A 27,774-nucleotide genomic window follows, 5' to 3' on the forward strand; every position below is an offset into this window, starting at 1 on the left:
AGAGGAGGAAACTGCATCAATGGATTCTCAATGTTGCAAGGCAGTATCTCACTTTAATGATACCTCTCTAAAGATGATGCTGTGATCTGCAAGAACGAGCAGGGAGGTTCTCTTCTTTGCAAACTGGAGGAAGATGCTTGCCTTAAAGAACAAAGAAACCTGATTGGAGATTGCACAGGAGATTAACTGCTGGAGTGGAGTGGCAGAAGAGGTTCAGGTCAGAACAGGTGAACAGAATGGCATATTCGAGTACATCCCGATGTACGTGCAACAACAAATCCTTCTCCTCTCTCTGCCTTCCCAAGCCTGTTTTGTACATTACTCCTTATACCATCTTGTCTTGTAGGTGCACCCATCCCTCTCTGTCTGTGCACTTCTTCAAACCTTCATCTAACCATCCATCACTTCATCTCACCCTCTTCTTAATACAATGACACACATATGCCATACAGTGATCCTCAACAGATGTGGTCCATCCACTCAGTGCATTCTATTACTCTCACTCATAGGTCTCTTCTCACCTTCTTTGCTGGAGAAGACAGCACAGAAAACCAGAGAAAGGCAGAGACCTGGATGTGGCCCTCCAACCATCGCTATACTGATAGCTGCAGAGAAGGCGGCATCAGAGACAAGGTGAGTCTCGGCATGTTGGGAGATCAGAGATGGGGGCCTTCCAAATGTGTGGTTACTGTTGCTCGGTCACTTAGTATGCCATACTGCCTCATACTGACTAAATGTCCACAGCCAGTGAAATATGATAATATTCAAAAAGTTGACATCACATCTTCGTAACCTGACAGCTCTAAACCATGTCCTTCATTTTCACAGGCATGTCAAGTGTCTATCTGCAGTTGGTGCAGGAGGATGAAAACTCAGAGGTCATTCATTCTGAGAATGCTCTGTCACAAGACTTATGGAGGCAACCCATCAGCTCAGATACACACACCTCAGTAAGACTGCCAAGACAAAGTTGTAACTTCACATCATGCCTTGCACTTCACAAACGAGCAAGAGGTAGAGGGAGAGGTGAAGATCTCTGGAGAATGCTCTGCCCAGATTGATGCAGATGATGAGCCTTAAGAGCAGTTGAGAAGAGGAAAGAGTGGCCATAGGCATGGAGCATTAAATGAGACAATCAAGCAAGCGCATGTTGGCCCTCGCCAATAGTCTACATACTTTGAATGGTATCTTAAACAGGATTCATGGAACCCCAGTCTTGGTCCTTCAGCACCCCGCTGATATGCAGCAAAGTACTCTCCAGCTTAATATTAGCAGGGCATTGAGGGGAAAGATGGATCTGCTTGAAATCCTTTCAGTTCTCATCTGTTGGTCCAAATCCCACCACCCCTATTCTCCTACCACCACCAGTCAAAGCCCTTCATGATGTCTCCTGTCTGATGATTGAGTTTACTCCTGTACAAATACAGCTGGGAGAAATTTTGGCAGGACAATCAAGGGCTCCAAAGCCAGAGAATGTTGGCCAAGAGTATCTCAGTAGTCACAGCAAGGACATGATTAGCCTGCCCCAAACTCTGCTGATGCCCAGGTGTTGTCAGCGAAAAAAAAGACTCATGTTGAACTGATGTTTGACAAATGGGAATGCAGGTGCACAAAACTCCAAAGTATTGGGAAATCACCTCTTAAGTAGTAAAAGCAAACTATCAGAATGAGTACCATTTCATTTAGGCAAGGAATCAGGAGCAGGGTGGAGTAATTACAGAATCTTTACCCCCATCATTGTTCAACCTCCTCAATTCCCAAAGTCCTCTTAAGAACATAAGAGCATTAATAAGAATAGTCCATTTGGCCGCTTGAGCCTGCTCTGCCATTCAATAAGATAGCCGATCTGAATTTGGTCTTAGCTTCACTTTCCAGTCTGCCCCCCATAACCCTTGATTCCCTTGTAGTGGGTTGCCTTGCTTTCATTTCAAATTCCACAAAGTCTGGGAAACACATGCACGCAAGAGTTAAATGCAAAAACTTCAGTATTTAAATTGGTAACACAATTTCTTGAGGAGATTTCACACATTCAGTCATATATGCTGTAGTTAAATGCAGAAGTTGGCAGGTTGCGGTTGGCTTCCTGACACACTGCCAATTTTGGGTCTTTTAATCCGCCCACTGTGTTTTTAAAATTCCACCCCTCTATCAAATTGGGTGGAGTGGGTTAAACAGTACCAGACAGAGTTTAAAATTGAGGAAATGAGACGTCATTCACTTTGGATCAAATAAATATAAATACAAACGATATTTAAAAAGATAAGAGATTAGGAATTGTGGATAAACAGGAATCAGGTGTCCAAGTAGACAACTCATTACAAGTTAGTGTAATAAAAATAGAAAATGTTATAAAGTACTCAGCAAATCAGGCAGCAACAGTGGAGATAGGAAGAGTTAATATTTCAGGCTTATGACGTTACTGCAGTGATGGTCTCTTTTATCTCTTACATTCCCCCCCATCTTTGTTCTTTATCATGCCTGAAACTTCTGTACCCTGGAATATTGAGATGCCAGTCACAGAATCACACAGTGCAGAAGAGGTCCTTCAGCCCACCATGTCTGCACCGACACGTGAAAATCATGTAAACTACTTACCTAATCCCATTTACCAGCACTGGGCCCATAGCCTTGAATGTTATGATGTACCAAGTGCTCATCCAGGTACTTTTTGAAATGTGTGAGGCAACCAACCTCCACCTCCCTTACAGGCAGCGCATCCCAGACTGTCACCACCCTCTGGGTAAAAAGATTTTTCTTCACATCCCTGCTAAACCTTCTTCCCCCTCACCTTGAACTTGTCCCCTCGTGACTGACCGTTCAATTAAGAAGAAGAGCTGCCCCTTATCCACAATGTCCATGCCCCTCAATCTTGTACATCTTGATCAGGTCACCCCTCAGCCTTCTCTGCTCCAATGAAAACAACCCAAACCTATCCAACCTGTCTTCATAACTTAAATGTTCCATCCGAGGTAACATTCTGGTGAATCTTCTCTGCACTCTCTCCAGTGCAATCACATCCTTCCTATGAACATCCTTCCTACACAGTACTCCAGCTGTGGCCTCAGCAAAGTTTTATACAACTCCAACATGACTTCCCTGCTTTTGTAATCTATGTCTTGATTGATAAAGGCAAGTATCCCATATGTATTTTTCACCACTCCACTAACATGCCCTTCCGCTTTCAGAGATCTATGGACAAACACACCAAGGTGCTTTTATTCCTCAGAACCCCCTAGTGTCATGCTGTTCATTGATTATTTCCTTGTCAAATTACTCCTTCCAAACCGTATCACCTCCCACTTTTTAAATTCCATCTGCCACTTAACTGCCCATTTGACCATCCTGTTAATATCTTCCTGTAGTCCAAGCCACTCAAACTCATTGTTAACCACCCAGCCAACCTTTGTGACATCCGCAAACTTATTAATCCTACCTCATCTATGTCATCTGTGTTGTTTATATAAATGATAAATAATAGGGGACCCAGCACAGATCACTATTGTATGTCACTGGCTTCCAGTTACTAAAGCTATCTCTTGTCATCACCTTCTGTCTCCTAAAGCTGAGCCAATTTTGAATCCACCTCCTCAAATTACCTTGTACATCTGCCTTCTATATAACTCTCCCATCTGGGACCTTGTCAAAGGCTTTACTGAAATCCATGTAAACTATATCAACCGCACTCCCTCATCTACACGACTGGTCACCTCCTCAAAAAATTCAATCAAATTTGTTCAGCATTACCTCCCTCTTACAAAGCTATGCTGACTATTCGTGATCAAAACTTGCCTCTCCAAGTGTAGATAGATTCTCTCCTTCAGAATTCTCTCCAATAGTTTCCCTACCGCTGACGTGAGGCTCACCGGTCTGTAGTTCCCTGGCTTATCTCTATGACCATTCTTAAATTGCGGAACCATGTTAACTGTTCTCCAGTTTCTGGCATCCTTCCTGTGGCCAGATAGGAATTAAGAATTTTGTTCAGAGCCCCTGCAATCTCTTCCCTTGACTCCCACAGCAGCCTGGGACACAATTCATCTGGACCTGGAGATTTGTCCACTTTAAAGCCTGCCAACACCTTCAATACCATCTCCTTCCTTTTGTCAATTTGCTCAAGAACCTTGCAGTCTCTCTCAAGTTCCATACCATCATCCACATTCTCTTGGGAGAAGACGGATGTGAAGTATTAATTCAACACTCCATCAATGTCCTCTGGCTCCACCCATAGATTACCCCATCGGTTCCTACTCTTTCCCTGGTTATCCTCTTCCCATTGATATACTTACAGAATATCTTGAGATTTTCCCTACTTTTACCAGCCAGAGCTTTCCCATATCCCCTCTTTGCCCTCCTAATTGCTTTCTTAAACTCCACCCTGCACATTCTGCACTCCACTAATGCCTCCGCTGATTTGCTCCCTTTGTACCTGTTAAAAGCCTCTCTTTTCCTTCTCATTGTATCTTGAATACCTCTGGTCATCCATAGTTCTCCGGGCTTGTTACTCCTTCCTATCACCCTAGAGGGAACATACTGGGTTGGTACCCTCCCAATTTCCTTTTTGAATGCCCCCAACTGCTCTTTTGTAGATTTCCCTACAAGTAGCTGTTCCCAGTCTACCCTGGCAAGACCCGGCCTTATCTTATTAAAATCCTCTCTCCCCTAGTCCAAAATTTTTCTTTGCAATTTGTCTATTTTTTTGTCCATAACAATCTTAGATTGTACTATGTTGTGGTTGCTTTCATTAAAATGCTCCCCCATCACCAGTTCAACCACCTGTCCGACTTAATTCCTCAGAATTAGGTCCAGCACTGTATCGTCTCTTATTGGACCCTCTAAATATTTACCTAAAAAATTCTCCTAAACACATTTTAAGAAATCCACTCCATCCAAGCCCTTGGGATTAATTGGGATAGACGCTATGTCTATCCCAATCAATGTTGGGAAAGTTGAAATCACCTAATATAATTACCCTATTGTTATTGTTTTTACACACCTCTGCGAATTGTGCACATATTTTCTCCTCAATTTCTCGCTGACTATCTGGGGGTCTATAATAGACACCTAGCAATGTGGTTACCCCTTTTTTATTCCTACCCACAAAGCTTCATTTAATGCCTCCTCCAAGATATCATCTCTCCTTACAGGAGTAACTGACTCCTTAACTAATAATGCAATGTCTCTTCCTCTTTTATCCCCTCCTCTGTCTTACCTGAAGATTCTATATCCTAGAATATTGAGCCAATCCTGCTCCTCCCTCAACAGTGCATCTATGATGATAACTATATCACAATTCCATGTCAATCCTCGTCCTTAACTCATCCGTTTTATCTGTAATACACCTGGCATTAAAGTAGAGGCCATCCAGCCTGGCTTTATTCTCTTGAAACTTAATACAGCTGTACTCCCTCTGACTTGAAACATAACCAGAAAATACTGGAAAATCTCAGCAGGTCTGACAGCATCTGTGGAAAGAGAATAGAGCCAACGTTTTGAGTCTAGATGACCCTTTGTCAGACCTTTCCTCTGACTTGATTGTTTGACTGTATTATGCGGTGTCCCTTTCTGCTAACAGTCTGTATCCCCTCCTGAAGCCGAATTAGTTTAAATTCCTCCCAACAGCAAACCAGCAAACCCTGCCCACAAGGGATTCAGGTGTAGATCGTCCCGATTGCATAGGTAAAGTACAGCTTGTGCAGTCCTGCCCTTCTTTCAACCAAGTCTCAGTGATGGAAACAATATATTTCCTTTCATGTGTTGATCAATTTGTAAGTTCACCTGCCTTACCAAACAGGCTCCTTGCATTACAATATATGCAATTTAGCCATCTAATCCTCCCATGTGCCTTCTCATGCCTACGTCTTCTCTGCCTGCTGGACTGACCTAGTTTTCCTTCCATATTTGACTGAATCTTGCTCCCAACTGTACATCTACTTTATGTCCCATCCTCCTACCAAATTAGTTTAAAACCTTCCCAACAGCATGAACAAACCTTTTGGGATAAAACAATTCTCATCTCCCTTCTAGATCTTTTGATAATGATTTAAAATCTAGGTTATTGACCCACTTGCCAGGAGGAAAGATTTTCTCTAGCTACTCTAGAACATAGAACATAGAACAGTACAGCACAGAACAGGCCCTTCGGCCCATGATGTTGTGCCGAGCTTTATCTGAAACCAAGATCAAGCTATCCCACTCCCTATCATCCTGGTGTGCTCCATGTGCCTATCCAATAACCGCTTAAATGTTCCTAAAGTGTCTGACTCCACTATCACAGTAGGCAGTCCATTCCACACCCCAACCACTCTCTGCGTAAAGAACCTACCTCTGATATCCTTCCTATATCCTTCCTATTTGGGCGGCACGGTAGCACAGTGGTTAGCACTGCTGCTTCACAGCTCCAGGGTCCCAGGTTCGATTCCCAGCTCGGGTCACTGTCTGTGTGGAGTTTGCACATTCTCCTCGTGTCTGCGTGGGTTTCCTCCGGGTGCTCCGGTTTCCTCCCACAGTCCAAAGATGTGCGGGTTAGGTTGATTGGCCAGGTTAAAAATTGCCCCTTAGAGTCCTGAGATGCGTAGATTAGCGGGTAAATATGTGGGGGTGGGGGTGGGGGTGGGGGTGGGGGTAGGGCCTGGGTGGGATTGTGGTCGGTGCAGACTCGATGGGCCGAATGGCCTCCTTCTGCACTGTAGGGTTTCTATGATTTCTATGATATCTCCCACCACGAACCCTATAGTTATGCCCCCTTGTAATAGCTCCATCCACCCGAGGAAATAGTCTTTGAACGTTCACTCTATCTATCCCCTTCATCATTTTATAAGCCTCTATTAAGTCTCCCCTCAGCCTCCTCCGCTCCAGAGAGAACAGCCCTAGCTCCCTCAACCTTTCCTCATAAGACCTACCCTCCAAACCAGGCAGCATCCTGGTAAATCTCCTCTGCACTCTTTCCAGCGCTTCCACATCCTTCTTATAGTGAGGTGACCAGAACTGCACACAATATTCCAAATGTGGTCTCACCAAGGTCCTGTACAGTTGCAGCATAACCCCACGGCTCTTAAACTCCAACCCCCTGTTAATAAAAGCTAACACACTATAGGCCTTCTTCACAGCTCTATCCGCTTGACTGGCAACCTTTAGAGATCTGTGGATATGGACCCCAAGATCTCTCTGTTCCTCCAGTCTTCAGAACCCGACCTTTGACCCTGTAATCCACATTTAAATTAGTCCTACCAAAATGAATCACCTCACATTTATCAGGGTTAAACTCCATTTGCCATTTTTCAGCCCAGCTTTGCATCCTATCTATGTCTCTTTGCAGCCTACAACAGCCCTCCACCTCATCCACTACTCCACCAATCTTGGTGTCATCAGCAAATTTACTGATCCACCCTTCAGCCCCCTCCTCTAAGTCATTAATAAAAATCACAAAGAGCAGAGGACCAAGCACTGATCCCTGTGGCACTCTGCTAGCAACCTGCCTCCAATCCGAAAATTTTCCATCCACCACCACCCTCTGTCTTCGATCAGACAGTAAGAAGTCTCACAACACCAGGTTAAAGTCCAACAGGTTTATTTGGTAGCAAATACCATAAGCTTTCGGAGCAATGCTCCTTCGTCAGATGGAGTGGTCTGGCCACTCCATCTGACGAAGGAGCATTGCTCCGAAAGCTTATGGTATTTGCTACCAAATAAACCTGTTGGACTTTAACCTGGTGTTGTGAGACTTCTTACTGTGCTTACCCCAGTCCAACGCCGGCATCTTCACATCATTCGATCAGACAGCCAGTTACCTATCCAATCGGCCAACTTTCCCTCTATCCCACACCTCCTTACTTTCATCATAAGCCGACCATGGGGGACCTTATCAAACGCCTGACTAAAATCCATGTATATGACATCAACTGCCCTACCTTCATCAACACACTTAGTTACCTCCTCAAAAAATTCTATCAAATTTGTGAGGCACGACTTGCCCTTCACGAATCCGTGCTGACTATCCCGGATTAATCCGCATCTTTCTAAATGGTCGTAAATCCCATCCCTAAGGAACTTTTCCATCAATTTACCAACCAACGAAGTAAGACTAACCGGTCTATAATTACCAGGGTCATTTCTATTCCCTTTCTTAAACAGAGGAACAACATTCGCCATTCTCCAGTCCTCTGGCACCATCCCCGTGGACAGCGAGGACCCAAAGATCAAAGCCAAAGGCTCTGCAATCTCATCCCTTGCCTCCCAAAGAATCCTCGGATATATTTCATCAGGCCCAGGGGACTTATCGACCTTCAGTTTATTCAAAACTGCCAGGACATCCTCCCTCCGAACATCTATTTCCTCCAGCCTATTAGCCTGTAACACCTTCTCTTCCTCAAAAACATGGCCCCTCTCCTTGGTGAACACTGAAGAACAGTATTCATTCATCACCTCGCCTATCTCTACTGACTCCATACACAAGTTCCCACTACTGTCCTTGACCGGCCCTAACCTCACCCTGGTCATTCTTTTATTCCTCACATAAGAGTAAAAAGCCTTGGGGTTTTCCTTGATCCGACCCGCCAAGGACTTCTCATGTCCCCTCCTAGCTCTCCTAAGCCCCTTTTTCAGCTCATTCCTTGCTAACTTGTAACCCTCAATCGAGCCATCTGAACCTTGTTTCCTCATCCCTACATAAGCTTCCCTCTTCCTTTTCACAAGACATTCCACCTCTTTCGTGAACCATGGTTCCCTCACTCGGCCATTTCCTCCCTGCCTGACAGGGACATACCTATCAAGGACACCCAGTATTTGTTCCTTGAAAAAGTTCCACTTTTCATTAGTTCCTTTCCCTGACAGTTTCTGTTCCCAACTTATGCCCCCTAATTCTTGCCTAATCGCATCATAATTACCTCTCCCCCAATTGTAAACCTTGCCCTGCCGTACGGCCCTATCCCTCTCCATTGCAATAACAAAAGACACCGAATTGTGGTCACTATCTCCAAAGTGCTCTCCCACAACCAAATCTAACACTTGGCCCGGTTCATTTCCCAGTACCAAATCCAATGTGGCCTCACCTCTTGTCGGCCTATCCACATATTGTGTCAGGAAACCCTCCTGCACACACTGCACAAAAACTGCCCCATCCGAACCAATAGACCTACAAAGGTTCCAATCAATATTTGGAAAGTTAAAGTCCCCCATGACAACTACCCTGTGACCCCCACACATATCCATAATCTGCTACTCTACCAAAGTCTCTTATCATCTTGATGACCTTGATTAGGTTAACCTTCTCTGTTCCATGGAGGACAATCTTAATTTTCTTAATCTCTCCTCATAACTGAAGACCTCACATCCCTGGTAATCCTCCAGACACGGAGAGAATGTACAAACTCCACACGGACAGTAAACCCAAGGTTGGAATTGAACCCGGGTCCTTGGCACTGTGAGGCAGCAGTGCTAACTAGGGGGACTAGCTAGTAAATGTATGGGGATAGGGCCTGGGTGGGATTGTGGTTGGTGCAGACTCGATGGGCTGAATGGCTTCCTTCTGCACTGTAAGATTGTATGATTCTATGCCAGCGTGCCCATAGTATACTGTTTTTCCATTTAAGTCTTCCCAAAATGCGTGCTTCACACTTCGTTTGACAAAGTCCCTCATGGTAGGCTGGTGAAAAAGGTTGGATCTCATGGGATAAAGGGGGAGGTGGCTAGATGGGTGGAGAACTGGCTTGGTCACAGAAGACAGAGGGTGGTAGTGGAAGGGTCTTTTTCCGGCTGGAGGCCTGTGACTAGTGGTGTTCCGCAGGGCTCTGTATTGGGACCTCTGCTGTTTGTGATTTATATAAATGATCTGGAAGAAGGTGTAACTGGGGTGATCAGTAAGTTTGCGGACGACACAAAATTGGCAGGACTTGCAGATAGTGAGGAGCATTGTCAGAAGCTACAGAAGGATATAGACAGGCTGGAAATTTGGGCAAAGAAATGGCAGATGGAGTTCAATCCAGATAAATGCGAAGTGATGCATTTTGGTAGAAACAATGTAGGGAGGAGCTATATGATAAATGGCAGAACCATAAAGGGTGTAGATACGCAGAGGGACCTGGGTGTGCAAGTCCACAGATCCTTGAAGGTGACGTCACAGGTGGAGAAGGTGGTGAAGAAGGCATATGGCATGCTTGCCTTTATAGGACGGGGCATAGAGTATAAAAGTTGGGATCTGATGTTGCAGATGTATAGAATGTTGATTCGGCCGCATTTGGAATCCTGCGTCCAGTTCTGGTCACCACACTACCAGAAGGACGTGGAGGCTTTGGAGAGAGTACAGAGGAGGTTTACCAGGATGTTGCCTGGTATGGGGGGGCTTAGTTATGAGGAGAGATTGGGTAAACTGGGGTTGTTCTCCCTGGAAAGACGGAGGATGAGGGGAGACTTAATAGAGGTGTAAAAAATTATGAAAGGCATAGATAGGGTGAACGGTGGGAAGCTTTTCCCTAGGTCGGTGGTGACGTTCACGAGGGGTCATAGGTTCAAGGTGAAGGGGGGGAGGTTTAACACAGATATCAGAAGGACATATTTTACACAGAGGGTGGTGGGGGCCTGGAATGCGCTGCCAGGCAAGGTGGTGGAGGCGGACACACTGGGAACATTTAAGACTTATCTAGATAGCCACATGAACAGAGTGGGAATGGAGGGATACAAAAGAGTGGTCTAGTTTGGACCAGGGAGCGGCACGGGCTTGGAGGGCCGAAGGTCCTGTTCCTGTGCTGTATTGTTCTTTGTTCAATTCATCTGCCATGCTTTGGCCCATTTCACTATCCTGCCTATGTTGCTTTGAAGCCGATAACTGTCTCATCAGTATTTATAACTTTGTTTCATGTCATCTGAAAACATTATAATGCTGCTAGGTTGTTTATAAAAATTGAAAAGAGTAATGAACCCAACACTAGCCACTGCAAATCAGCTTTGAATCTGAAAACTATCCACCACCACCCACCTTTGGTACAAGAGTAATAGAAACTTTGGATACAATGTATAAAGAAAGTTTCCACTGATGTTAAGAAACATAGAAAAAACTACAGCACAAACAGGACCTTCGGCTCCACAAGTTGTGCCGAACATATGCCTACCTTCTAGGCCTACCTATAACCCTCCATCCTATTAAGTCCCATGTACTCATCCAGGAGTCTCTTAAAAGACCCTATTGAGTTTGCCTCCACCACCACTGACGGCAGCTGATTCCACTCGCCCACCACCGTCTGTGTGAAAAACTTCCCCCAAACATTTCCCCTGTATCTACCCCCCAGCACCTTAAACCTGTGTCCTCTCGTAGCAGCCATTTCCACCCTGGGAAAAAGCCTCTGAGAGTCCACCCGATCTATGCCTCTCAACATCTTATATACCTCTATTAGGTCTCCTCTCATCCTACATCTCTCCAAGGAGAAAAGACCGAGCTCCCTCAGCCTATCCTCATAAGGCATGCCACTCAATCCAGGCAACATCCTTGTAAATCTCCTCTGCACCCTTTCAATCATTTCCACATCCTTCCTGTAATGAGGCGACCAGAACTGAGCACAGTACTCCAAGTGGGGTCTGACGAGGGTCTTATATAGTTGCATCATTATCCCCGGACTCCTAAACTCAATCCCTCGATTGATAAAGGCCAGCACACCATACGCCTTCTTAACCACCTCCTCCACCTGCGGGCCGATTTTAGAGTCCTATGGACCCGGACCCCAAGGTCCTCCTGATCCTCTACAGTACTAACAGTCTTTCCTTTAATATTGTACTCCTTCATCCCATTTGACCTGCCAAAATGGACCACTACGCATTTATCTGGGTTGAAGTCCATCTGCCACTCCTCCGCCCAGTCTTGCATCCTATCTATGTCCCTCTGTAACTTCTGACATGCCTCCAGACTATCCATAAGATGGCAAATCAATAAAATTCCAAAAATACTGTGTGTTTTCAGTGATCACTTGATAATTACACCACACAGTTGGCTGTTCCACCTCCACCTATGGACATCCATTCACCTGAGGAAATAGCATCGATTTTGACTTCCAGCAGGTGCTTTACAGGTAAAAGTCAAAGTTGATAACGGTACTTTTGGCTTTGCATAAAACGCAGCCCAAGAAAATTTAATACCCAGGAAGTACTGGCTGACTTTCAAGTCAATTAACTAGTTAGAGAGGTGTTAGGAGGGCAACCCTCAGCGGAGTAGGTCCATTAGTTTCTTGTGGAAGGTTTGACAAGATTTCCTACTCCTTGTGGCCCAGAAGAAAACAAACAAATAAATTAGCTTTCTGAGTCACTTGTGGTCCCGAATTTGCCTGACCTGACTGGAAAGCCATTATAGCTTTCCTGTCAAGCCATAAATTAAAATTGTAGTTGAATCCTAATCAGAGATGGGTTTGCATATTTGCAGTGTCTCCAGGCTGGTTCCGCACTCACTTGTTCAAAAGAGCAGAATAAAATTGCAATACTGGGAAGGCTGTGGATATGGAGTGGATTTAAGCCTAGATTCCATTGTGTGGGCAGCATTAAAATTGGGCCTCGTACAGAATGTCCATACCTGACTCATCGGTGTCTTGATCCTCAAATGGAGCAGTGGCCACTCCTATTTCCATGCACTTCTTGCTATGAGCTTTGGACTTCATGTGCTTGGTCAGGTTTCCTTTGAAAACAAATAAAATACCAGCTAGATCAGCTTTTACGGAGGAGTGACAGAATCCATGTTTAACCTCATTTGAAGCAATTCAAGTCAGTCACTTGACTACAAATCCCAGCAAATTTGCAAATTGAGCTACTTCTCTTCAATATTCGTTTTATCAATGATTCAAAAGCTAACTCTATATGAAATCGATAATAAAAAGCTTTGTATCAACATCATAGAAATCAGAAAGGTACATCCTTCATAAGTAAATCATTACTCCTGCCTTTGAAAGCAAAACCAACGTCAGGGGCCACACCCATAATGCAGGATACCGAGGTTAAGATTCACAGAAACCCATATAAACCCTACAGTGCAGAAGGAGGCCATTCGGCCCATCGAGTCTGCATTGACAAGAAGCCCACCTAGGCCTTATCCCTGTAACCCCGCTAATCCCTCTAACCTACGCATCCTGGGACACTAAGGGGCAATTTAGCATAGCCAAAGCACCTGACCCGCACATATTTGGAGTGTGGGAGGAAACCGGAGCACCCGGAGGAAACTCACACAGACACGGGGAGAACACACTAAAAGACAAGCCAAGCCAGGAAATAATAATTAGGTGCCACCAAGCTTTGGTTTTACAAGTTTGAAGATTTGGAAGGAAGGAAAGACTGAGGGAGGTAAGGAATGCCATAGATTTCAGATCCTCCTTGAAAATGAGTCAGAGTGGAAAACTGCAAAAAACCTTGATTTCTACAAGTAGAAGTTGCCAGGTTGCCTATCATTCTGGTTTTTTAACATAGCTCCACATTGCTGTGCATCTTTTTGGTGCTACATTTTCTTTTTAAAACCACACATACAAGAGGAAGCATTAAGTTCAAGAGGGTAGAAAGCAAACAACTATCATCAACCAATGCTGATAATTCATGTCTTGAGTTCAATGATCCTTATCATTGGTCTGCTGAAAAATGTAATTTATGGATGCCAGATGAGATGCTCTTCACAGTTTAGAAAAGACAGCATCTTTAGCTCAGTGGCAACATTCTCGTCCAAGCAGAAAGCTGCAAATTCAAATTCAATCCAGGACTTTGGCACTTAATCTAAACAGACACGTCAAAATGAGCAAAGTTGTAGTCCTTTCAGATGAGACATTAAACCGAAGCCCTGCCTATCCTATCAATGAGCAATTAAACATCCCATAACACTTATTTGGAGAAGAAAAGTGGGAAGAGGTATGGGAAGTTTCATTTGCTCCACTGGGTGTCAACCAGGCGGTAATGAGCCAAAGGCGGCAGGTATAAAACTTACAACTCCATCCCCACTCCCGATCAGGACAACACTCTCCTGAAAGAGGTTGACTGCTCAACAGATGAAACACATGTATGTTTCAAGTGGCAAGCTCTTTTAATATGCAAACTGGGATCTTACAATGTACATTGGACCAACTGCCCTTTTTGGCGATTTGGGAACAGCATAGAATGTACACTCCGCCTATTTTTGCCTGATGGCACAACTGTAAAGGGCCAAAAACTATAAGCATAGAATTATGTTAGCTGTTGATATATAGGGCAATAAGAAGTCTCACAACACCAGGTTAAAGTCCAACAGGTTTATTTGGTAGCAAAAGCCACAAGCTTTCGGAGCGCTGCTCCTTCGTCAGGTAAGTGGAGTTCTGTTCACAAACAAGACACAAACTCAATTTACAAAATAATGGTTGGAATGAGAGTCTTTACAGGTAATCAAGTCTTAAAGGTATAGACAATGTGAGTGGAGAGAGGGTTAAGCACAGGTTAAAGAGATGTGTATTGTCTCCAGACAGGACAGTTAGTGAGATTTTGCAAGCCCAGGCAAGTCGTGGGGGTTACAGATAGTGTGACATGAGCCCAAGAGCCTGGTTGAGGTCATCCTCATGTGTGCGGAACTTGGCTACCAGTCTCTGCTCAGCGACTCTGCCTTGTCATGTGTCGTGAAGGCCGCCTTGGAGAACGCTTACCCGAAGATCAGACGCTGAATGCCCGTGACCGCTGAAGTGTTCCCCAACAGGAAGAGAACAGTCTTGCCTGGTGATTGTCGAGCCGTGTTCATTCATCCGTTATCGTAGCATCTGCATGGTCTCCCCAATGTACCAAGCCTCAGGACATCCTTTCCTGCAGCATATCAGGTAGACAACATTGGCCGAGTTGCAAGAGTATGTACCGTGTACCTGGTGGATGGTGTTCTCACGTGAGATGATGGCATCCGTGTCGATGATCTGGCATGTCTTGCAGAGGTTGCTGTGGCAGCGTTGTGTGGTGTCGTGGTCACTGTTCTCCTGAAGGCTGGGTAGTTTGCTGCGGACAATGGTCTGTTTGAGGTTGTGCGGTTGTTTGAAGGTAAGAAGTGGGGGTGTGGGGATGGCCTTGGCGAGATGTTCGTCTTCATCAATGACATGTTGAAGGCTCCGCAGTAGATGTCGTAGCTTCTCCGCTCCGGGGAAGTACTGGACGAGGAAGGGTACTCTATCCGCCGTGTCCCGTGTTTGTCTTCTGAGGAGGTCGGTGCGGTATTTCGCTGTGGCACGGCAGAACTGTCGATCGATGAGCCGAGCGCCATATTCTGTTCTTATGAGGGCATCTTTCAGCGTCTGGTGGTGCCTGTTGCAATCCTCCTCATCTGAGCAGATCCTGTGTATACGGAGGGCTTGTCCGTAGGGGATGGCTTCTTAAACGTGTTTAGGGTGGAAGCTGGAGAAGTGGAGCATCGTGAGGTTGTCTGTGGGCTTGCGGTACAGTGAAATGCTGAGGTACTGAGTGAGGTACAGCACTTCACATTACCGCAAGCCCACGGATAACCTCACGATGCTCCACTTCTCCAGCTTCCACCCTAAACACGTTAAAGAAGCCATCCCCTATGGACAAGCCCTCCGTATACACAGGATCTGCTCGGATGAGGAGGATCGCCATAGACACCTCCAGACGCTGAAAGATGCCATCATAAGAACAGGATATGGCGCTCGACTCATCGATCGACAGTTCTGACGTGCCACAGCGAAAAACCGCACCGACCTCCTCAGAAGACAAACACGGGACACGGCGGACAGAGTACCCTTCGTCGTCCAGTACTTCCTGGAGCGGAAAAGCTACGACATCTTCTCCGGAGCCTTCAACATGTCATTGATGAAGACGAACATCTCGCCAAGGCCATCCCCACACCCCCACTTCTTGCCTTCAAACAACCGCACAACCTCAAACAGACCATTGTCCGCAGCAAACTACCCAGCCTTCAGGAGAACAGTGACCACGACACCACACAACCTTGCCACAGCAACCTCTGCAAGACGTGCTGGATCATCGACACGGATGCCATCATCTCACGTGAGAACACCATCTACCAGGTACACGGTACATACTCTTGCAACTCGGCCAATGTTGTCTACCTGATACGCTGCAGGAAAGGATGTCCCAAGGCATGGTACATTGGGGAGACCATGCAGACGCTACGACAACGGATGAATGAACACCACTCGACAATCACCAGGCAAGACTGTTCTCTTCCTGTTGGGGAACACTTCAGCGGTCACGGGCATTTGGCCTCTGATCTTCGGGTAAGCGTTCTCTTAGGCGGCCTTCACGACACACGACAACGCAAAGTCACTGAGCAGAGACGGACAGCCAAGTTCCGCACACGAGGACAGCCTCAACTGGGATCTTGGGTTCATGTCACACTATCTGTAACCCCCACGACTTGCCTGGGCTTGCAAAATCTCACTAACTGTCCTGTCTGGAGACAATACACATCTCTTTAACCTGTGCTTAACGCTCTCTCCACTCACACTGTCTGTACCTTTAAGAGTTGATTACCTGTAAAGACTCGCATTCCAACCATTATTTTGTAAATTGAGTTTGTGTCTTTATATGCCCTGTTTGTGAACAGAACTCCCGCTTACCTGACGAAGGGGCAGCGCTCCGAAAGCTTTTGCTACCAAATAAACTTGTTGGACTTTAACCTGGTGTTGTGAGACTTCTTACTGTGTTTACCCCAGTCCAACGCCGGCATCTCCACATCATGATATATCGGGCGCCACTTTCTTAATTCTCACTGAGTTGTAAAAATCTTTTCTTGCAAAGTCTTCTGTTCCCTCCTCAAGATAACAAGTGATGACCAATAAATTCAGCCTTGCTAACATCACCCACCAATTGACTGCTGGTTGTGAATTTTCTAATCCAGCTGATGGCTCTTGGATGATCTAGATCAGGAGTCTCCAAACTATGGCCCGCGGGCCACATCCAGCCCGCAGCGGGCTAACATCTGGCCCGCAGCCAGTGGGGCGGGACGCAATTCCCGCTGCCGAAAACACTCCCGCGTCTGGAACCCCGCCGCTGACTCAGGATCTGGGCGCGGGGACGGAAGCCACAGGCCGGAAGCCACAGGCCGGACATTTGCTGCCGCTCCGCGCGGAGTCTGATGGACTCATGGGGATCCCCGCCCTCTTTACCGGCCTATTGTCCAATCAGAGCTGCCGTCCTGTGACTGACAGTACATTAAATGAATCAGCAATTGAGACATCTGTTATCCAATTGCCGCTCTGCATTGACTGAGTGACAGCTGCTTTATCCAATCCGTAAGCTCCATCTGTCTGAAATGAGCGAGAACAATGACAATGATGGCGGCAATTCAGACCAATTCAGTTATGGAAGGAAAAAAGAAAAGTGGACAGTGAGTGCTGCCTGTTTAATGAAGAATGGGGTGTAAAGTACTTCTTTGTACAAGGTGATAAAGCCTTGTGTGTCATATGCAACGAAACTGTTGCAGTTTTGAAGGAGTACAATGTACGTCGGCACTATGAGACCAACATGAACCAAGTTATTCCCAATTCACAGGAACACAGCGTTCGGAAAAATTTGTATCATTGCAACACAGGTTGCTTTCCCAACAAGCTTTTTTTACGCAGAAGATAACTGAAAATGAAGCTTTAACCAGGGCCAGTTACAAACTAGCTTATGTGTTGGCTAAAAGAAGAAAGCCATTCACCGATGAAGATCTCATCAAAGAGTGTAGAATGGAAGCAGTGGAAGAGTTATGCCCAGAAAAAGAAAATCTGTTCAAAATCATCAGTCTTGCGCCAAATACTGTTGCTCGTAGAATTGAGGATATAGAAAGCAATATATTTCATCAAATTGCATACAAAGCAAGAAATTTTCAGTTGTATTCTCTCGCACTTGATAAATCGACTGATGTGTGTGACATGTCACAACTCCTAGTATTCATCCGTGGTGTCAACAGTGAATTTAATGTGACACAAGAATTAGCATCAGTGCATAGTATGCACCGCACAGTAACTGGAGAAGACATCTTCAAAGAATTGCAAAAAACTGTGTTAGAATATAACCTGGAGTGGAATAAACTGCAATGTGTGACAATTGATGGAGAAAAGAACATGCCTGGGGTGAAGAAAGGTTTGGTTGGACAAATCACAAAAGTTTGTGAGGTTGGTGGGTTCTTAAAGCCCATGTTTCTGCATTGCATTATCCATCAACAAGCATTGTGCGGAAAATATGTGGATATGTCTTGCGTTCTGAAACCTGTTGTTTCAACAGTGAATTTCATTCGATCTGATGGGCTTAACCAGTTCATTTATAAAACTAATTTTTTTTCTTTGACCCCCGAAAATGTGTAAAATATACGATGTGGCCCTTGTACTGAAAAGTTTGGAGACCCCTGATCTAGATCCTAAGTCACAATTCTTAAATATTTTATGTTCGCTTAAAAATGAGAAAGAAATACAGAGAAATGAAGGTCAGGACAGTTATCTGAATTGGGCATTTTGCATTCCCGTCTTTGGGGCTGTGACTTAACAATGAGATAAAGAGAGGGGATCATACAACAGCTTCAACAATCTGTATAATGGGCATTGCATAAAGCGTGCAAATAGAATCTATAAATATGGGTAAACTTTGGTGTATTTAAGAGATGCTACTGCATGCAACACTATCAACTTACCTTTCGTTTTAAAGGAGAAGTTGCAGTATGTGCAGTGATAAGGTCGTAGGTCAGTATGGGTGCGAATGTGTTTTCTCAACATGCTCGGCTTCTTGCAACGTATTCCACATTCCTCACAAATGTACTTTCCCCTCCCTCGGCCCCGAACATACACATACTCTTCATTTGATTTGTATCTTTAAAAAGAAAAATAAAGTTGGATTATAAGTTAATGTTACTTTGGTCTTTCTGGTTCCCAAAATATTTAGAATTGTGAGAATTACAAGTGAAAAATGTAATTGAATGAGCACACCCTGTTCACACGAAAACTCAACTTCAGTTGCACATTTTCACAAGACATTGAGGGTAATTTTAACCCTATCCTTACCCATGGCAGAACTAGTAAAAACATTAAATATACACTGTAAATATGCTTACTTTTAGTTTAACTACATAAGTATTATGGTGTGAGTAACTTGTTCTGAGCAAGTAAATTGGCAATACAAGTTTCCGTTTCTTAAAATTTGGAAGCCATTTGAAGTTAACAGCAATGTCTCCCTTCCAGTGATGGGCTCAGCCATTAGGTGCGATTCTCTAATTGGGCAGCACTTGCCAAATAATCCTGAATGTGCTAATACCGACAGTAACAAGCAATTTAAAATCTAGCTCATAACATGGCTCATTTATACTAGTTTGAAGTAACATACATTTGTTCTCTGCAAACAAAAGGAATATGTCCAAACCCTGCCTCTTTCTTTAAATTACCCGGGAGCTTGGGGAGCCAAATCCCTGTTGCTTTCTCCATGACAACACTTTGGCAAATCCTTTTCTCCTGTAGTATAAATTGTTTGAAATTTGGCATTCTTGAATTTGCCCAAGAGTGCAAGACAAACAGCTTTAGCAACGTGCCTCTCTTTTATTCAGGACTTTATATGCCCCTCCTCAATGCAATTATTGTATTTAATTGTCCCCTACTCTTTCTAATCATGAATCTTACTTCTAACATTTCTCTCACAATGACAGATCTGATGAAAGACAAGAGCAACATCCCATAACTTCTGGCAAAGTTATGGCAGCAGAGTGCTATCATCTACAAAGACATTCACAACCATACACGGAAGCACATTAAGAGCAAGATAATAGCTAAGGAAAAGGTAGGACCTGTCAGAGATGTGTGTGTTAATTTGTATGCTGATGCTAAAGAAGTGGGTTGGGCTCTCAATAAGAAATTTGTCTCTGTCTACATTAAGGGGGATGATGCAGATATTCTAGTTAAAGAAGAGGAGTGTGAAATATTAGATGCAATAAACATATTAAGAGAGAGGAAGTATTGGAGGGACTGACATCCTTGAAGTGGATAAATCACCAGGGCAGATAAATTCTATCTCAGATTGTTAAAGGAAGCCAGGGAGGAAATAGTGGCTGCTCAGAGGATTATTTTCCAATCCTCACTAGATACAGGTGAGGTACCAGAGGATTGGAGGTCTGCAAATGTTGTATCACTATTTAAAATAAGGTGCGACGGAAAGACTAAACAATTATAGGTTAATCAATCTGACTTTGATGGTGGGCAAATTAAATGAATCTACTCAGAGGCAATATAAACAGACTCTTAGAGAGGAACTGATTTATCTGGGATAGTCAGCATGGTTTTGTTAAGAGAAGGTTGTGCCTTACTAATTTAATAATTTTTCTGAGGAAGCAACAAGGAGGATTGATGAGGGTAGTGAAGTAGATGTTGCCTACATGAATTTTAGTAAGGCATTTGACAAGTTCCCACATGACAGACTGGTCAGAGAAATAAAAGCCCTTGGGATATAGAAGAATGTGGCAAGTTAGATCCAAAATTGTCTCAGGAACTGGATACAAAGGGTAGTTGATCGATGTTTTTGCAAATGGAAAACATTTTCCACGGGTGCAGTGTTGAGTCCCGAACTACTTGTATACAATAATGATTTGGATGTAAATGTGGGTGGCATGATTGGGAAATTTGCAGATGACATAAAAATTGGCCACGTAGTTGATAGTGAAGAGGATAATGGTTGTTGTTCCAATTATATCAATGGTTTAGTTGAGTGGGTGGTAAAGTGGCAGATGAAATTCAATCCAGAGAAGTGTGAGGTAATGCATTTGGAGAGGGCAAACAAAGCTATGGAGTAGAAAATAAATGGGAGGATATTGAGAGCAGTAGAGGAAGTGAGAGATCCTGGCGTGCACAGGTCCCTGAAGGTGGCCCGACAAGTCAAAGAGTCATACAGTGCAGAAAAGGCCCATTGGCCTATCGAATCTGCATCGGCAATAACTTCCACTAAAGTCGCGCTAATCCCATTTTCCAGTACGTGCCCCATATCCTTGAATGATACAAAAACAGAAAATGCTGGAAAATTTCAGCAGGTCTGACAGCATCTGTGGGGAGGGAATAGAGCCAACGCTTCGAGTCTAGATGACTCTTTGTCAGAGCTAAGAGCAAAGAGAATCAGCAGAGATTGGGTCAAGGGAGAAGGGAGGAGGGGGTGTGGAATGGGACGAAGGGAATGTAAATGAGGATACAGAAAGCTGAGAAGATGCTAAGAGTATCCATTAAGTGATCAGAACTTGAGAATGGCAGAACAGAGGTACAGATTATTAAAGGACTTATTGAGGAATGTGGCAGTTGCACTGAGGGAAGCAAGGGGTGGGGGGTGGGGGGGGGGGGGGGTGTGAAAAGGAGAGCTGGAATGGAGAAGTGGAAAAAAAGAAATGAAAAAGGGTGATAAAGTGGATGAATGAAATGAAATGAAATGGAAAATAAATGGAAATGGTGGGGGGAAGGTGGAGGAGAGAGTTCATCCTCTGAGGTTGTTGAACTCAGTGTTCGGTCCAGAAGGCTGTAAAGTGCCCAATCAGAAAATGAGGTGCTGTTTCTCCAGTTTGTGTTGGGGTTTGCTAGAACATTGCACAAGGCCAAGGACGGACATGTGGACAGGAGAGCAGGGTGGTGTGTTGAAGTGGCAAGCAACAGGAAAGTCAGGGTCCTGCTTGTGGACGACCGAAAATGTTCAGCAAAGCAGTCACCCAGTCTACATTGGGTCTCTCCGATGTCGGGTAGACCGCATTTGGAGCAGCGAATGCAATAGACCAGATTGAAGGAGGTGCATGTGAAACGCTGCTTCATCTGAAAGGGGTGTTTAGGACCTGGGAGGAGGTAAAGGGGCAGGTGTTACACCTTCTACGACTGCATGGGAAGGTGTCGTAGGCAGGGGGTGAGGTGTTGGGTGTGATGGAGGAGTGGACCAGGGTGTCCCAGAGAGAGTGGTTCCTGCAGAATGCTGACAGGGTGGGTGAGGGGAAGGTGTGTTGAGTCATGGCATCATGCTGGAGTTGGCGGAAATGGCAGATGATGATCATTTGAACGTGGAGATTGGTGGGGTGAAAAGTGAGGACAAGGGGGCCCCTATCCTCGTTCAGGGAGGAAGGGGTGGAGGTGAGAGCAATGGTCCGGGGGATAGGTTGGATGCATTTGAAAACCCTGTCCACCACAGTGGGCGGAAAACCATGACTGAGGAAGAAGGAAGACATATCGGCAGCGCCAGCTCACCTTCTTTCCTCAAACCCCCCCATTCAGTGCAACTGCTACATTCCTCAGGCAGTCCTTTAACAATCTGTACCCCTGTTCTGCCATTCTCGCATTCTGATTAGTTAATGGACACTTTGCACTTTCTCAGCCTCCTGTATCCTCATTTACATGCCCTTTGTCCAATTCCATGTCCTGCCCTCCCGCCACCCCAACAGTATAAATCTCAGCTGATTCTCATCGCTCTTAACTCTGACGAAGGGTCATCTAGACTCAAAACGTTGGCTCTATTCTCTCCCTACAGGTTATGTCAGACCTGCTGAGATTTTCCAACATTTTCTGTTTTTGTTTCAGATTCCAGCATCTGCAGTATTCTGCTTTTATCCTTGAATGATATGATGTTTCAAGTGCTCATCCAAATACTTTTTAATGGTTGTAAAAGGCTTCCAGCCTCCATTACCTTCCCAGGCAATGCATTCCAGATTCGCACCACCCCGAGTGAATTTTGTTTTTCTCTATTCCCCTCTGAATCTCTAGCCCCTTATCCTAAAACTGTGACCCTCATGATTGACCCCTCAACCAAGGGGAACATCTGCCCATACACCTCAATCATGTCCCACCTCAGCCTTCCCTGCTCTAGAGAAACAATCCAAGCTTATCCAATCTCCCCATATAACTCAAATGCTCTGTCCTTGGCAACATCCGAGTGAATCTCCTCTGTACTCCCTCTAGTGCAATCATATCCTTCCTATAGTGAGGTGACCAGAACTGCACACAGTGCCCAGCTGTGAGCTGACCAACGTCTGTATAGCTCCAACATTATCTCCTTGCTTTTATATTCTATGCCACGACTGATAAACGTAAGTATCTCATGTGCCCACCTGCTCAGCCATCTTCAGGGATCTGTGAATAAGTTGGATGAGGTGGTAAAGAAAGGACATGGAGTGCTTTCCTTCATTAGACAAGGTACTGAATACAAAAGCAGGGATGTAATCATAGAACTGTATAAAATGCAGGTTAGGCCGTAGCTGGAATTCTGTGTACAGTTCTGGTCACCACATTACAGGAAGGACTTAATTGCTCTGGAGAAATTTTTTTTTCTTCATTCGTGGGACATGGGCGTCGCTGGCTGGCCAGCATTTATTATCCATCCCTAGTTGCCCTTGAGAAGGTGGTGGTGAGTTGTCTTCTTGAGTCGCTGAAGTCCATGTGCTGTGGGGTTGACCCACAATGCCATTAAGGGGGAGGGGGGTGGTTCCAGGATTTTGACCCAGCGACTGCGAAGGAATGGCGATATATTTCCAAGTCAGGACAGTGAGTAGCTTAGAGGGGAACTTGCAGGTGGTGGTGTTCTCATGTATTTGCTGCCCTTGGATGTGGTCGTACGTTTGGAAGGTGCTGTCTAAGGATCTTTGGTGAATTCTGCAGTGTATCTTGTAGATAGTACACACTGCTGCTACTGAGCGTCGGTGGTGGAGGGAGTGGATGTTTGTAGATGTGGTACCATAAGTGTGCTGCTTTGTCCTGGATGATGTCAAGCTTCTTGAGTGTTGTTAGAGCTGCACCCATCCAGGCAAGTGGGGAATATTCCTGACTTGTGCCTTGTAGATGATGGATAGGCTTTGGGGAGTTAGGAGATGAGTTACTCGCCGCAGTATTCCTAGCCTCTGACCTGCTCTTGTGGCCACTGTGTTTATGTGGTGAATCCAGTTGAGTTTCTGGTCAATGGTAACCCTAAGGATGTTGACAGTGGGGAATTCAGTAATGATAACACCATTGAATGTCAAGGGGCAGTGATTAGAGTCTCTTATTGGTGATGGTCATTGCCTGGCATTTGTGTGGTGTGAATATTACTTGCCACTTGTCAGCCCAAGCCTGGATATTGTCCAAATCTTGTTGCATTTGAACATGGACTGCTTCAGGATCTGATGAATCGCGAACGGTGCTGAACATTGTGCAATCATCAGCGAACATCCCCACTTCTGACCTCATGACGGAGGGAAGGTTATTGATGAAGCAGCTGAAGATTGTTGGGCCTAGGACACTACCCTGAGGGATTCCTGCAGAGATGTCCTGGAGCTGAGATAACTGACCCTCCACAATCACAACCATCTTCCTATGTACCAAGTATGACTCCAACCAGCGGCGTGTTTGCCCCCTGATACCCATTGATTCCAGTTTTGCTAGGGCTCCTTAATGCCACACTTGCAGCCTTGATGTCAAGGGCTGTCACTCTCATCCCACCTCTGAAATTCAGCTCTTTCGTCCATGTCTGAACCAAGGCTGTAATGAGGTCAGGAGCCGAGTGACCCTGGCAAAACCCAAACTGGGCATCACAGAGCAGGTTAGAGAAATTACAAGATTTACAAGAATATTACCAGGGCTTGAAAATTGCAGCTATGAGGAAAGATTGGATAGAATCAAAGATCATAAACAAATCATAGAATCCCTACAGTGCAGAAGGAGGCCATTCGGCCCATTGAGTCCGCACCGACTCTCTGACAGAGTATCTTAACCAGACCCTCTGCCCACCCTATCCCTGAAACCCCACACAGGCTGGGGTTGTTTCATTGGAACTGAGGAGGCTGAGGGATGACTTGATTGAGATGTGCAAGATTATGAGGGGCCTCTCTAGAAAGACAAGGATGCATTGTTTTTCCTAGCGGAGAGGTCAATTACCAGGGGGCACAGATTTAAGGTGATTGGTAGAAGGATTAAAGGGGACATGAGAAAAAACATCTTCACCCAGAGGGTGGTGGGAGTTTGGAATTTGCTGCCTGGTTTGATGGTAGAGGCAGAAACTTCAACTTATTTAAAAGGTACCTGAATCTGCACCTAAAGTGCTAAACCTGCAAGGCTATGGACTGGATGCTGGAAGGTGGGATTGGAATGGGCAGCTAGTTTTGTATTTTTCAGCTGAAAAATACAAAACTAGCTGCATAAACTAGGCACGGTAGCACAGTGGTTAGCACTGTTGCTTCACAGCTCCAGGGACCATGGGTTCGATTCCCGGCTTGGGTCACTGTCTGTGTGGAGTTTGCACATTCTCCTCGTGTCTGCGTGGGATTCCTCCGGGTGCTCCGGTTTCCTCCCACAGTCCAAAGATGTGCGGGTTAGGTTGATTGGCCATGCTAAAAATTTCCCTTGGTGTCCTGGGATGTGTAGGTTAGAGGGATTATTGGGTAAATATGTAGGGATATGGGGGTTGGACCTGGGTGGGATTGTGGTTGGTGCAGACTCGATGGGCCGAATGGCCTCTTTCTGTACTGTAGGGTTTCTATGATTTCTAAACACAACACATCGTGCAACCAAGTTATACAAGCAAAAAGACTATATAAACCACAGTCAGTAGGAACTTCAATATGCACTGACATTAATTACTGCAATTAAACACTAATTATTAAGGCATTATCTAAATATACCCTATGCGTGCTGACAGATATTGCTCCATTTACTCTGGGATGGAATCCAATCTCAAATGATACAAGAGCAATTTTTTCTATTCCTCCTACCAACCATTTTGCTGACCAGTGTTGCTGTCTGGAAATGTCACAATCATCAAGATAGAAAGAAACACAAGTTACAGGAATGGTGTTATCGCTCTGCTTTAGTGATCTTTATCCTTTTACTGGTATGGAAAAGAAGTGTTTTAAATATAAACTTGCCCCCCATCAAAGATCCTGATTCGCCTCGGTTCAATTGCAGCATGCTCGTTGTCGGGATCGCAAGCTTCTTGATTTTCATACTTGTCCTTACTGTTGTGTTCACCCATTGCAGGTATTTGACTGCCGAGTGTCTGTTCAAAACAATTCGCTTATTTAGAAATGCTTACAAGAGAAATAAGTTTTCCGTACAGAAACAATAATAGGACAGAACTTGATGTTGAATAATGACCAAAATATGATTGAATTTTATGAACATACGAATTAAGGGCAGGAGTAGGCTGATCAGCCCCCTGAGCCTGTTTTTATCATGGCTGATCTCAGTGTAACCTCAGCTCTACATTCCCCCCTACCCCATAACCTTTTACTGCCTTGTTTATCAAGAATCTGTCTATCTCAGCCTGAAAAATACTCAAAAGACTCTGCCACCAATGCCTTTTGAGGAAGAAAATATCAAAGACTCACTACCTTCAAGAGAAAAAATTCTCCTCATCACTGTCTTATTTTTAAGAAATGACCCCTAGTTCTAGATTATCCCACAAGAGGAAATATCATCTTCACATCCACCCTGTCAAGGCCCCTCAGGATCTTAAATATGAACTTGATATTAGGTTTGAGAGGAAAAAGCAAGAGTCAGAAACAAAGCTTTTAGTTAGTTATGGCAAACTTTGAAGGGACGAGTAACAATTAACCACAATAAACTGTTAATAAGCTGTTAAATATAAATCATTGCTGCCCATTAAGTAGTTGCACGATTGCTTCAAGGACAGGTCACATGATTTGAGGGTGATGTCACTAGGGTGTTTCAGAAGCTCCTGCTTTTAGTTTCAGTTTGTACTCTGGACTGGCAGTATCTCTTTCAATAAACCTGTAGTATGTTACTTTGAATCTACATGGGAAAACCACAACTTTTTCTTTTTGTTTAAAATCCACAACCCCTAACATAGTTAGGGCATTACAAGAAGAAAACTGGTGATGAGGATCGGAATTTGTTTCTTCGAGAACAGCGAGCGAAGTTCTTAAGTAGGGAAAAACATTGTGGTTCCTTACACTTCAAATATTAGAGGGCTGGGGGAAATCAAAAACAGAATTAAGGATTGAAGTGTCAGTGCAACAAAACCAAATATGAAAAAAAGCTCTTTGTATGATTTTGAAAGAGGGGGGTTTTATGGTCAGAGAAGAATGAGATTTCAGGCAGTACCTGGCATATTTGAAAAGAAGGGATGCTTTGCTGTACGGCTCAGACCACTTGAAAAATATATATCAAGTTAACGGTCTCCATGATAAAAAGTGGAGTACTGTGGAGACAATAATATAAAAGAAAATATACTGAGCAGTCTCGAGTCGCAGTGCCTATAAGAGAAATGAAGAAAATGATTCATGAAGTTCCTACGCAGAGCATTTTCAGTACCTTGTGCAAGTGAATAAATTGAAAATTACCAGCATTTTTCAGTACAAAGGAAGTAAAACCTTTAATTTGAAAAGGCTGGTAGAACATTGCGAGCTTGGTGAGACATTAAAAGATATTCTGTGAGATTGTTTAGTTTGCGGTCTCTAAAATGAGGCTATCCAAAGAAGATCGCTTATTGAATATGTGTTGACTTTAAAGACAGCAGTAGAAATCGCAGTGTCAATGGAACTGGCTGCTAAAGAGGCTTCAAAATTTGGTGCAGGAATGAAAATCCACAAGTTCAGAATTGCCCACAAGAAGTCAAAACAGCAACAAGCATGTCACAGATGTGTCAAAATGGGCCATTCAGTGAGTGAATGTTGGAGCAAGGATAGTCAAATGCAAGAATTGTGGCAAAATGGGTCACACTGCCAAAGCTTGTTGGGCTAGACCCTGAGAAGAATATTCAGAAGAAGAATCTGGATACTTTCAAAATGAAGAACAAGTTGCATTTTACAAATAGAATTTACAATGTGGAAGAAACGAATTCCTACTGTGAAGAAGAGAATGTCCAGAAATATGATGA

The 27,774-nt window shown here is 44.5% G+C and overlaps 1 protein-coding gene across 7 annotated transcripts in view; it reads right to left on the reverse strand.

The window, feature by feature from the left end:
* hivep1 (HIVEP zinc finger 1) overlaps positions 1–27,774 on the reverse strand; it is a 326,912-nt gene that overhangs the window by 57,331 nt on the left and 241,807 nt on the right. For all 7 annotated transcript variants that reach the window (XM_078241026.1, XM_078241018.1, XM_078241037.1 and 4 more), the window contains 3 exons: positions 25,802–25,932; positions 18,605–18,780; positions 12,545–12,646 (listed from right to left, as the gene is read on the reverse strand). In XM_078241026.1, the coding sequence (XP_078097152.1) occupies positions 12,545–12,646; positions 18,605–18,780; positions 25,802–25,932 (409 nt within the window). The remainder of the gene's footprint in view (positions 1–12,544; positions 12,647–18,604; positions 18,781–25,801; positions 25,933–27,774) is intronic.

The sequence above is a fragment of the Mustelus asterias genome, chromosome 2, assembly GCF_964213995.1.
Source record: "Mustelus asterias chromosome 2, sMusAst1.hap1.1, whole genome shotgun sequence".
In the NCBI taxonomy this organism is placed as follows: Eukaryota; Metazoa; Chordata; class Chondrichthyes; order Carcharhiniformes; family Triakidae; genus Mustelus; species Mustelus asterias.